The sequence below is a fragment of the Vigna unguiculata genome, chromosome 5 (assembly GCF_037176805.1).
Source record: "Vigna unguiculata cultivar grain cowpea cultivar isolate G323 ecotype 2 chromosome 5, ASM3717680v1, whole genome shotgun sequence".
Classification (NCBI taxonomy): domain Eukaryota; kingdom Viridiplantae; phylum Streptophyta; class Magnoliopsida; order Fabales; family Fabaceae; genus Vigna; species Vigna unguiculata.
The window spans coordinates 6,435,259-6,446,684 of record NC_140796.1 but is presented as its reverse complement, the minus strand read 5'-3'; the positions used below and the strand labels follow the sequence as shown (position 1 = coordinate 6,446,684).

Here is an 11,426-nt window from a genome sequence, read left to right as displayed (position 1 = left end):
AACTAACCCATTTGACTAGCCGCCATTTCTTTCTTTTTGTTTTGAGAAAGCTACACCTCTACCTTTTTCTTATACATATTCATCTCTCTCCTTAAGCAGTTCATCAAGTTTCAGCATCTATGACAGAGCCAAAACCTAGGTTTGTTGGCTGGTTACTCAAGTGAAACAACATTGTTGACATTCAACGATTCATTTTGCATGTTGTTTTTGTATGTTATGATGTGGTTGTTGTTTGTGATTTCAGGTATGCTGTTGTTACTGGGGCAAACAAAGGGATAGGGTTAGAGAGTGTTAACCAGTTGGCCTCAAATGGAGTGAAGGTGGTGCTCACTGCCAGAGATGAGAGAAGAGGCTATGAAGCCATTGAGATTTTGAAAGAATGTGGTCTCTCTGAGTTGGTGCTTTTTCATCAGCTTGATGTCACTCACTCTGCTAGTATTTATTCACTAGTGGACTTTGTCAAGACACAGTTTGGGAGACTTGATATCTTGGTAAGAAGAAGACATGCTGAATATTCATATAACAGTGGATGCTTCATTTTCAATCTCTTATGTTTTAGAAATTATTATATGATTAGGAACCATTCTATGTCCTTAATGTAGACACATGAAAATCTTAAACTGTTTTATAACTTTTTTCTTATTCTTTCCTTCTTCATATACAAAGTTAAATTTTTTAATTTGTGACTTGACTTAAGCATGACTTTTGGTCTGAGTTTTTTTCTCCCATTTTTAAAATAGTTGCAGTCCAGTCTATCTAAAACATTTTCTTATACCTGGCTCTAGTAAATCGAGGATCAAATAGAAAACTATATATAGAAAATCAAATGAAAAAGTTGATAGTCTGAACCATCAAAAAGTAAGTAAAATATTACCATTAACACAAAATAATGCAAGGTTAACACAAAGGGTATGAAAAAATTGCTAGAACTAGCAAATCCATTCCAGAAAAGAGAAACAAGAGAAAATTGAAACTAAAACCTTATGCATAAATTGTGCAAGTGCACCCACTTAGTTTTGTGCATTATGTGAAAAATTATAGTGATCAATATAGGTTGATTCTTCCTTTTACCTCACTTCAAGTACCTTGAGATAGTATTGATAGGGTTACATTTAAGATATTATCCTCTTAAAATCTGAAACTCTCATCAGAATTTTGTTTTCGAAAAAGATGTCTTGGAAGATAGAAAGAAAAATATGTATTTAAATTATTTTTAATCCTAATTCCTAAGCAATATACTCTTTTAAAACCTTGAAATATTATAAGTTTTTTTTTTTTTACTATAGTTTGTTGTCTAGTAGTACACCCTTGCATGTCTAATAAGAGCATTTTTTTTATTGTGCTAGGGTTGTTCTATCCTCGATCCTTTAAATCATATAAAAAGAAATAAAATTTGGACTATCGATCCATTAGTAAAGATAGCTAAGGTTTTTTTCCTATAGCTATAAAAAGTGTATTCTAAGTACTCAATTCTATATCTGTTCCTAGTAATTTCAATATGGTTTATCAACATTCATAACTTCTTATGACTACACACAAAACCACAAAAAAAGTACTTAAAAAAGTTTTTCTTCATGCTTATAAGAATGTCTAAATTATAAGTCATCTTCTTTGTATCCCTCTAACTTTATATGAATGCATCATTTTAACCCTTGAAAAATCCCAAATTCTTGTACAGGTGAACAATGCAGGAATCAGTGGTGTCAATCCATATGAAATGGTCAGTGTGCATTTTTTTGTTAATGTAAGAGATTTATGGTATATGTAAAAACTTTATTGAAGCTGAGTTTCTTCTACATGTATGCAGCAAGGATCAACAATTAACTGGAGGGAACTTACTCAAACTTATGAAATGGCAGAAAAGTGTGTAAGAACAAACTACTATGGTGCAAAGGAAACAACTGAGGCATTTCTTCCCCTTTTGAAACTATCCAACTCACCTAGGATTGTTAATGTTTCTTCCCAAGCAGGGTTGTTAAAGGTACAAGAGTGCCATAACATGATTTTATCAGTTCTCAAAACTCTTAACATTGGAAAAACTGTGATGTGGTGATGTTTCAGGGGATTGCAAACAAAATGGCAAAAGGGGTGTTTGATGATGCTGAAAATCTTACAGAAGATAGAATAGATGAGGTACTGAAAGAGTTTATGAAAGACTTTGAAGAAGGTTCATTCAGAAACAAAGGTTGGCCAACCTTCTTATCTGCCTATATGGTCTCAAAAGCAGCCATGAATTCATACACAAGGATTCTAGCAAAGAAGTATCCAAACTTCTGCATCAATTGTGTGTGTCCTGGTTTTGTAAAAACAGACATAAACAGAAACACTGGTTTCTTATCTGTTGATCAAGGTGCTGCTAGTGTTGTGAGATTAGCATTGCTTCCCAATGGTTCCCCTTCTGGCTTCTTCTATAGTAGGCAAGAAATGTCAAATTTTTGAATCATTAAAAAAGCTTATAGATGGTGCAGATTCAAGAACAAACACTAGAGAATGTTCCTGTTGATGATATTGTTCTTACCCTTATATCTGTGTCACTGTTAGGAATTAGGAATAAAAGAAGGAAGAGATTATTAGTAAGAGCTAGAGGAGAAATCCAGAAGAGGATATTTTATGTTCAATAATTAATTTCTTTCTTTTCCATGATAGATTCATAATTGCTGAAGAATACATGCCAGTTCTAGACTTTGATTCTCACATTGATCACTTAGCATGATCAAAAGTCCTTATGATGTTTTGATTCTGAATTATAATTGACTTAATAAGATAGCAGAAAATCGTCAACCAGTTTATATTTAGCTGTGTTAAGATGAAGAATTCCTAGAAGATGTTTTCTTAATTATTTTATGAATTGACTTAGTTCTATATACACAGTTATGTTAATCTTTTTAAAATGCTGAGTAATACATATTTTCTGTGTATAATACTTTACAATTTAGTTTCCTTCATGTTTTCTTTTCTATTTTGTTTCCATCTAATATTTCTTGTTTGACATGTTCGAAACACTTGATGTTTTTAGGAACCTATAGATTAACTATTTGTTGTTCATAACTTTTGATTTGTGTTATAGAAAATCACTTAAAAGAAACTAAAATCAATTAAAACCTTGATAATAATGTTAGAAACTAGTTTAGATTCTAATTTATAAATTAATTAAGTATAATTTTTTTTATTAATAATAGAAATTATTTATATGTCAATAATTTTTAATTTATAAAATGATGTTTAACTTATTTAATATAATGACTATTTTTTTTTAAATTTGATTATTATTTAATAATTTTTTTATAATGATAATAAATTTTAATTTTTACATCCTTTACACAGAAGAAGAAAAAAGAAAACAAAAATATTTAAGTAGTGGGCAAGAGGATGAAAAGACAAATAGAGATGATAGCTTAAGCCCATGACAATTTGTAAAACTTACATTGGAGCCTATATACATATTAAGAATCAACATATTAAACATAATGGCTTAAATACCTTTTTGGTCCTCATTTTCGTAGTGTTTGTTGCGGATGATCCTCATTTTCACAGAATGTTTAAAATGGTCCTCATTTTTACCGAATGTTTAGAATGGTCCTCATTGGTGCTGCTGCAATCTTCTTCTTCCTGCAATCCCATTATATAGGTATGTTACGATTTCAATCTTCTTCCTTTACCTCTGGTTGTAATCGTTGGAGGCAACCGTGTTGTATCACTTCGTGCACTATTGGTGGTTCAACGAGAAACAAATTAATCCTGATTTGTAGTTGCAGAGAGATGGCAGCTTTGAGGATGGAAGAACTCCAAAGAATATTGGTAGAAAATTTTGGGTACAATCTGTTTTTATTTTTGTGTTAATAATAAATTGGTTTTAATTTTTGGTTTATTGATTTACAGAGTGGTGATTCCAATAATGTGGGCTGCAACTTTTTCAAATGGTGGTATTGATGAAAAGGATGTCATCATCATGACACAAATGAGACAGATTAATGATTTGGAGAAGTCATTGAAGGTTGCCGAGAAGAGGCTGCAATTAATAATATGGTTCACTTGTGTTGTTATTGTATTATTCGTACTGTTATTGTGTGTAATCTTTTAAAGTCCAATCTGTTTTGTACTATTGTTAAATGAAGAAATGAATTAGTTTGATTATGTTGATATTAGTCTCAACATGTTCAAAATGACATCTTAATTTGAGATTGAAGTAAGTGATATTGATTTAAGTTTGGGAAAAATTAAATTGATATAAGTGTGGAAGAAGTTAAATTCATAACATTAATTCATCCTCATCAAAATGCACTACATCAATGTTTGGCAAAAGTGAAACTGAACGAAGTTTAAGGAAAGTCAAAATACAGTACATCAATAATGAATTCTACATCAGAAATTCTAAAAAATAACTAAGACGTTTGTAGTTGCTATCATGGCCTCCTCCTAATCTGTAATTTCATCATAAACTGCTGAGATGGTTCTTCTGGTGTTGGTAGTGGGGTTGCTTGACTCTCCACTTCATTCCTTGGTGGTTGAGTTATTTGAGTTTCAACAGTTGGTGCATTCTCAACAATTTCAGCAGTTGGTACATTCTCAGCAGTTGGTGCATTCTCAACAGGTTGGGCATCTGGTGCAATCTCAGCAGGTGTTGTAGTCTGCTCATCCATAGGCTTATCTGGGCAATTGTTCCTGTTATGTCCAATCTGACGGCATATGCTACATTTTTTTTCTATGACCTCCTTTGCTGATTTGTGTGTTATCCTTTCTCAACTCCCACTCTTCCAACCTTCTTTTTTTCTTGGGTCTTCCTGGTAAGATCCTCTTATGTGGTGGATGGACGTCAGGGTAGGGAGTTCTTTCCCATAAGACTTCACCATTGACTGGAAAGATGATGGATTGATATATTTCTTCATTGGTGGATCTCCTGAAACAGATTGGTATGGAGTCCTCAGCATTGACATTGATGAAATTCATTGCTGCAATAGCATGGCAGCAAGGGATAGCAGTCAGAAGCCATTTCCTACAGCTGCAATGTTGAGCATCCACATCCACCGTGTACTTATCTCCAATCATGGATATGTGCCTCACTTCAAATAGCTTTTCTCCCGACCAGCTGCAAATATCATTACACATATCAGTACACAAATAAGTTGATTGTGTTAAAAAAAAGACAAAAATCTAACCTTGGGATCCAATATTTGGTTAACTCCTTTTCTTTATGTAGTCTGTCAAGGACCTTGGGGCAAATGTTTCCTTCAAAAGTTGTAACTTTTTTTCTCTTGGTGACCCACCTTTCCATTAAATAAACTCTGATTTCCTCAAGCATGGTGATTATGGGTTTGCCTCTTGCATCCACTATGACACTATTAAAAGCTTCACTCATATTGTTGACAATTGTGTTGCATATGGCTCGACCACTAAATCTAGACTTGGACCAGAACCTGCATAAATAATAATGTCAGTATTGATATCAGGTATTTGTACAGAAATAAGGTATTTGTACAAAATCCAGGTATTTGTACAGAAATCAGGTATTTGTATAGAAATCAGGTATTTGTACAGTAGAGATACCTTGGAGGTATGACAATAAGATATCTGTAAGCATCAATATTTAACTCTTTAATTGTTAACATCACTCTTTCCCAAACTGCTGGGTGTGTGCTCCTAGCAGCCTTCCACATGAGTATCTTTAATTTTTGGCCAGAGAATCTTTTTCTGAAATTTGCATACAAATGTCTCATGCAAAACCTATGCTCAACAGTCGGTAATAGGTCCTGAATGGCAGACACTAATCCCTGTGCAATGATAAGATTATTAGTACTTACAACATTAAACAAAAATTAATAAATTTAACATATATTAAACATACTTTTTGTTGGTCAGACATAAAGGTCATTGTCCCACACACGTCAATACCTCCAAGATCACCAATAAGCAATTCCAAGAACCATGTCCAAGTTTCTTTATTTTCAACTTCCACAACAGCATACGCTAAGGGCAGTAACTGATCATTAGCATCTCTACCCACAACACTCAACAACTCACCTCCGTATTTTCCTTTTAAAAAACAACCATCCAAACCTATGATGGGTCTACAGAAGACAAAGGAATCTTTACATGCTTTTAAACAGGAGTAAAACCTCTGAAAAATTGCTTCATCATTATCATTTTCCACTTTGATTTTTATAGTTGATCCAGGATTACATTTTAGTAATTCATGTGCATAGTCGTAGATTCTTTTATATTGCTCTTTAAATGACCCATCTACTATATCTGCAGCTATTGCCCTTGCTTTACGAGCTGTTGATATTGACACATGTGTATTCCATTTTCTTAAAGTCCTTTGTCTTACATCATTTATCTTTAGATTTGGATTCTCTATTAGAGTTTGGTCCAAGGTTTCACTAAGCCACTTTGCTTTAATGATATTAATCTTGAACTCTCTGCTACAAGAATGAACATCAAATAGTTTCCTTAATTGCCAAATCTTACGGCTACGAACATAGGAACAATATGCGGACCATTGACATTTATTTTGTGCACCCAAACAACCAACCCTAACTCGCTTATTATCATTTTTCAAGAATTTCAGATTTCTCCCTGCATGAATAGAAGCCCTAATGGCATCCTTGAAGTGGTTGTTGTCTAGAAAAACAGTTCCTACTTCCCATTTGTAATCCGCCATACTTTTTGGCATTACAAATGTCTGGAATGGACCACATCCTGTCCTTTCATCATTGTTTTCTTCATCCCTAGCTGTTTCACTCTCGCTATCTGGCCCACTAAGTGATTCTTCTGAATGCCATTCATCATCAGATAATGACGTGCTCTATTTTCAAATTTACCTCTGCTAGAATCATCACTTTCATGCATAGTTTCCACTTCAATTTCACCTCCCACTTCAACATCACTATTCAGACCACTGGCATCCCCAATCTCTACTTCAGCAGCCTCTTCATGGGCTTCTACTTCACCACCGTGGTGGACAATAACATCGAACCTATCATCACTCATTGCCCTAAAGTAAATTAAACAGATAAAAAAGATGTATTATTAAGCCTACTTTAACGCAATGGGGGACCACTGCTACAATCAATTACAAATAAAATAATGGGGACCATTACACCAACATCGACAACCAACAACCAAACCAACTAAAATAATACCCCACTGAACCCCACCTACAGACACAAACTACACAAAATCATGGAAGTAATTTAGAAACCATGCAGAACATCACAACAATCGAAAGACAAACAAACCCAAAAATAGAATTACGAAAACCCTAACCCACGAGCAAACACAACCCAGAAAACCCTAAACTCATTTACCTCGTTGATGATGATTAATTGGAAAATTGAAATGAAGAGTGCAACTGCAATCCAATGATGAAATGAAAAGCATTAGTTGCTTCCTCTGCAAATCTGAGCTCAAGAAAGACGAAAATGAAGAAATTTCCCTATTTGCAAAATTTCCCCTAAATTGAAAAATTAACGTTAATTAGCCACTTGTACAGTACATGTAACACACCCTAATACAAATCGTGCCACCTGTATAATGTTCCGTTAATGATTTAAACGACGTTATAGAAAAAGATCAAATAAAACACGAATTGCGAAAATGAGGACCATTCTAAACATTCTGTGAAAATAAGGACCATCCGCAATAAACACTACGAAAATGATGACAAAAAAGGTATTTAAGCCTAAACATAATTTAGTGATGGATATTTTAATTTAATAATTTTTATTGGTATAAAAATTATCATGTTGTCACAATTTTTAAATTAAGTCTATTATCTTCTATTGATTATGAATAATAAATTAATGTCATCTTTTATCTTTATATTGATGGTTTAACATTTTTTCTTAGTTCTTATATTTATGTGTTCAATTTTTTTAATTTTGAAATGGAATTTTGAAGAGAATTTTTATTTTGTTGTCAATGATTAAATTGTGAGAGAATTTTACAGTTACAATTTAAAATTGTAAGAGATATATGAAAAGCGATTCTATGAATTGAATGTTGATATATTAATTATTTATAATATAATGTTTAATGATGAAATATTCTTAAATATATAAGCTTTAGTTATTTTCAATCCATATATATGCATGTGTATTAACCACTCACTTTCATATATCTTATTTTGTTTCCAACACAAATCATAATATATCTGAAAAATATCTGAATAATGATGAAAAAAATTGTACGTTGTTGATGCACCCACGTCGCCACTTGCGCCAATGTTCCACCACCACTACAAAAATTGTTCGTGTCCAAATCAATGAAGCTATGCAAAAAAAAAAAAAACATCAGCTATAAAACAAGCTCATACACTTCATTATATTTGGCACTTGGTTTTGGAGAAAACCACAAACATTATTAACACATCCGTTGAGTTTCAGCATTTCTATGGCAGAGCCAAAACTAAGGTTAGTATTGCACCACTTTAGGCCATGCTTTCTTCATTAGACATGGCCACACTATTCCAACTTACCACACTTATAACTTGGAATAAACACCAATTTATTTGAAGTTAGTGTTAAATTAGTCTCTAAGTTCCTGAAAATAGCTTCACTTGACAGTAAAAGTTGATGAAAAGGAGGGATAGGTAAGAAGTTTGAATCTTTTACTGATAGAAACTAACATCTGTCAAAGGGTTTCCTGAAAATACAAATTTACAGAGGTATTAGTTCAAAAGTTTAAAAATGTGACTTGGAAACCTAAGTGTACGAACTTGTTTGAAACTCTTTTCATTTCAGAAACTAATGCAATAGCTTCTTTCAATTTCTAGAATTATCATGATTGTTTACTTTATAATTTGAATTAAAGACCAATCTACAAAACCAGGAGAGAAAAAGTATTGTACTTATATATGTGTGTGGTTTTTTCTGAAAGATACGCTGTTGTTACTGGAGCAAATAAAGGAATAGGGTTTGAGACAGTTAAACAGTTGGCCTCAAATGGAGTCAAGGTGGTGCTCACAGCCAGAGATGAGAACAGAGGCCAAGAAGCCATTGGGAAATTGAAAGACTATGGTCTCTCTGATTTGGTGACTTTTCACCAGCTTGATGTCACTCACTCTGCTAGTATTGATTCTCTAGCAGAGTATGTTAAGACACAGTTTGGAAAACTTGATATTTTGGTAAGAAGATCCAATTTCTCATTTCTTGTTGCTGTTATCAGTAAAAGCAGCAAATTAATGAATTGCAATTTGGAAATATGATGGAATGTTGCATTTGTAGAATGTACTTAAGAACTTTTTATTCTTTAGCTTACTATGAACAAATCAATTTTTAACCATTTAAGAATAACAAATTCTTGTGCAGGTGAACAATGCAGGAATAAGTGGAGTCAATCTGGATGAAGTGGTGAGAATGTGTGTGTGTGTATATATATATGATTATTGTCTCTGTGGAGCCTCTGTTAATGTTTTTTTGAGTTTCTTCAACATGAATTCAGGAGGAGGGATCAAAATTTAGCTGGGAGGAACTCACTCAAACTTATGCTATGGTTGAAGAGTGCCTAACAACAAACTACTATGGTGCAAAGAAAGTAACTGAGGCATTTCTTCCCCTTCTGCAATTATCCAACTCTCCTAGGATTGTGAATGTTTCCTCCCAAGGAGGATTGTTAAAGGTATAAGAATGCCAAAACAATTCATTTGAAAGATGTTTACTTTCCCTTCTAAACGTTGGCAAAATTTTGTTATGGTGATGTTTCAGCTCATAGCAAATGAATGGGCTAAAGGAGTGCTTAATGATGCTGAAAATCTTACAGAAGAGAAAATAGATGAGGTGCTCAAAGAGTTTATAAAAGACTTCAAAGAAGATTCCTTAAAAACTAAAGGCTGGCCAACCTTCTTGTCTGCCTATATGGTCTCAAAAGCAGCCATGAATTCATACACAAGGATTCTAGCAAAGGAGCATCAAAACATGATTATTAACAGTCTGTGCCCTGGTTTTGTGAAAACAGACATCAACAAAAACTCTGGCATCTTATCAGTTGATGAAGGTGCTGCTAGTGTTGTGAGATTGGCACTTTTGCCTGATGGTTCCCCTTCTGGCCTTTTCTATGTTAGGCAAGAATTGTCCAACTTTTAAATGATTTCAAAAGCTTTGCATTCATGCAGCTGCAATAATGAAATGCAATGGCACAAAGTGCCTCTTGCTCATATGTTCTACTCTTTTTCTTTATCATGTTTTACTCTTGCATGATGTGTTGAGTGGAATTGTGGAGGATCACTTGCACTTCTCACATTGTTTTCATGTTTGTCATCTTTGAGTTGATTATCAATACAAATAAACTGTTAAGCCTAATATGTATGGAAAAAGAAATGACTTAATTGAATTTGGGTACGGAGAATGGTCCTAACTCACTTACATTCATGATAATCTAATATCAAATAACTATGCCATGTTAATCTTTCCACTGTTCCATGTTTACTGCCGAACTACAACCTAATAACCAGTAGTGTAGGGTTTGTTCTAACTTTAATCTACAAATAATAGATTTTCAATAAGCATAAATGTTATATCATTTTTAAGATTATATACAAATGACAAATTAATTAATGTCTGATAACTATTTGAAAAAAAGTTATCCAAAAGTGATAAAGCACTCTCCTATTTACAGATTACTGATTTGACAATAAATAAGTGAAACCATAAATGCACTCTCCTAGTTATTTTATATAAACTAAAATTATAAGTTTTGAATTTTTGAGCGAAAAAATTTGAAAAATCAAATTACGCCCATTTTTTGTATTTTTGATAATGTTTTATTAAAGAAAAAATAATAACTTAACTAACGCTTATAGTAGTTAAAGTAGTACAATTCAAAATTAGAGAAAAAAAAAAACTGAAATGTTATGTTAGTATATACCAACATACTAACACGTATCCCAAACTAGCGAGCTATCAGTTGAATATGCGTCGTTGTAAAGAAAAGAACATAAGGAGAAGATTCCCAAGTGCATTCGATAGTTGATAATTACTTACATGCCCCTTCACTAAATTCTTGTTCTCACTTACATTATGCAACTTGAGTTACATTTAGAAAACATTTCAAATTAGAAGTCGACCATGAATGTTCATAGCCGTATTTTCTTTTTCAGTTTCTAACCTTTCAAACCCATCACCGTATTTTTTCACCTTTTCAAGTTAAGCGTTTTGGGTTTTGAGTTTGAAGTTTGGAGTTTCGGATTTTGGGTTACGAGTTTTGGGTTTTGGTTTAGAATTTTGGGTTTCAGGTTTGGTGTTTCGTGTTACGGGTTTCTGGTTTAGGGTTTCGAGTTACATGTTTCTGGTTTCGATTTCAGGATTCATGTTTCAGGTTTCCAGTTTCTGGTTTCGAGTTTCGGGTTTCGGGTTACGGATTTCGGGTTACGGGTTTCCGGATTAGGGTTTCGAGTTACATGTTTCCGATTTCGAGTTTTGGGATTCAGGTTT

General features: G+C 33.2%; 3 protein-coding genes across 3 annotated transcripts; 2 read left to right on the top strand and 1 right to left on the bottom strand.

Annotated features, from left to right (window-relative positions):
- On the top strand, positions 1–2,787 carry LOC146886016 ((+)-neomenthol dehydrogenase-like). Its single transcript, XM_085673967.1, has 5 exons — positions 1–139; positions 245–491; positions 1,679–1,720; positions 1,808–1,981; positions 2,062–2,787. The coding sequence occupies exons 1-5, from the start codon at positions 120–122 to the stop codon at positions 2,437–2,439; spliced, it is 861 nt and encodes a 286-aa protein (XP_085530093.1). The 5' UTR covers positions 1–119; the 3' UTR covers positions 2,440–2,787.
- Positions 2,788–3,420: 633 nt separating this feature from the next.
- On the bottom strand, positions 3,421–6,987 carry LOC146886015 (uncharacterized). Its single transcript, XM_085672885.1, has 7 exons — positions 6,819–6,987; positions 5,843–6,768; positions 5,545–5,768; positions 5,265–5,414; positions 4,760–5,086; positions 4,527–4,662; positions 3,421–3,432 (listed from the first exon to the last, which is right to left on the bottom strand). Exons 1-7 carry the CDS (start codon positions 6,985–6,987, stop codon positions 3,421–3,423), a joined length of 1,944 nt encoding a protein of 647 aa, XP_085529011.1.
- Positions 6,988–8,273: 1,286 nt separating this feature from the next.
- On the top strand, positions 8,274–10,233 carry LOC114183121 ((+)-neomenthol dehydrogenase-like). Its single transcript, XM_028070017.2, has 5 exons — positions 8,274–8,408; positions 8,875–9,121; positions 9,306–9,347; positions 9,439–9,615; positions 9,702–10,233. Exons 1-5 carry the CDS (start codon positions 8,389–8,391, stop codon positions 10,077–10,079), a joined length of 864 nt encoding a protein of 287 aa, XP_027925818.2. The 5' UTR covers positions 8,274–8,388; the 3' UTR covers positions 10,080–10,233.
- Positions 10,234–11,426: the final 1,193 nt, after the last annotated feature.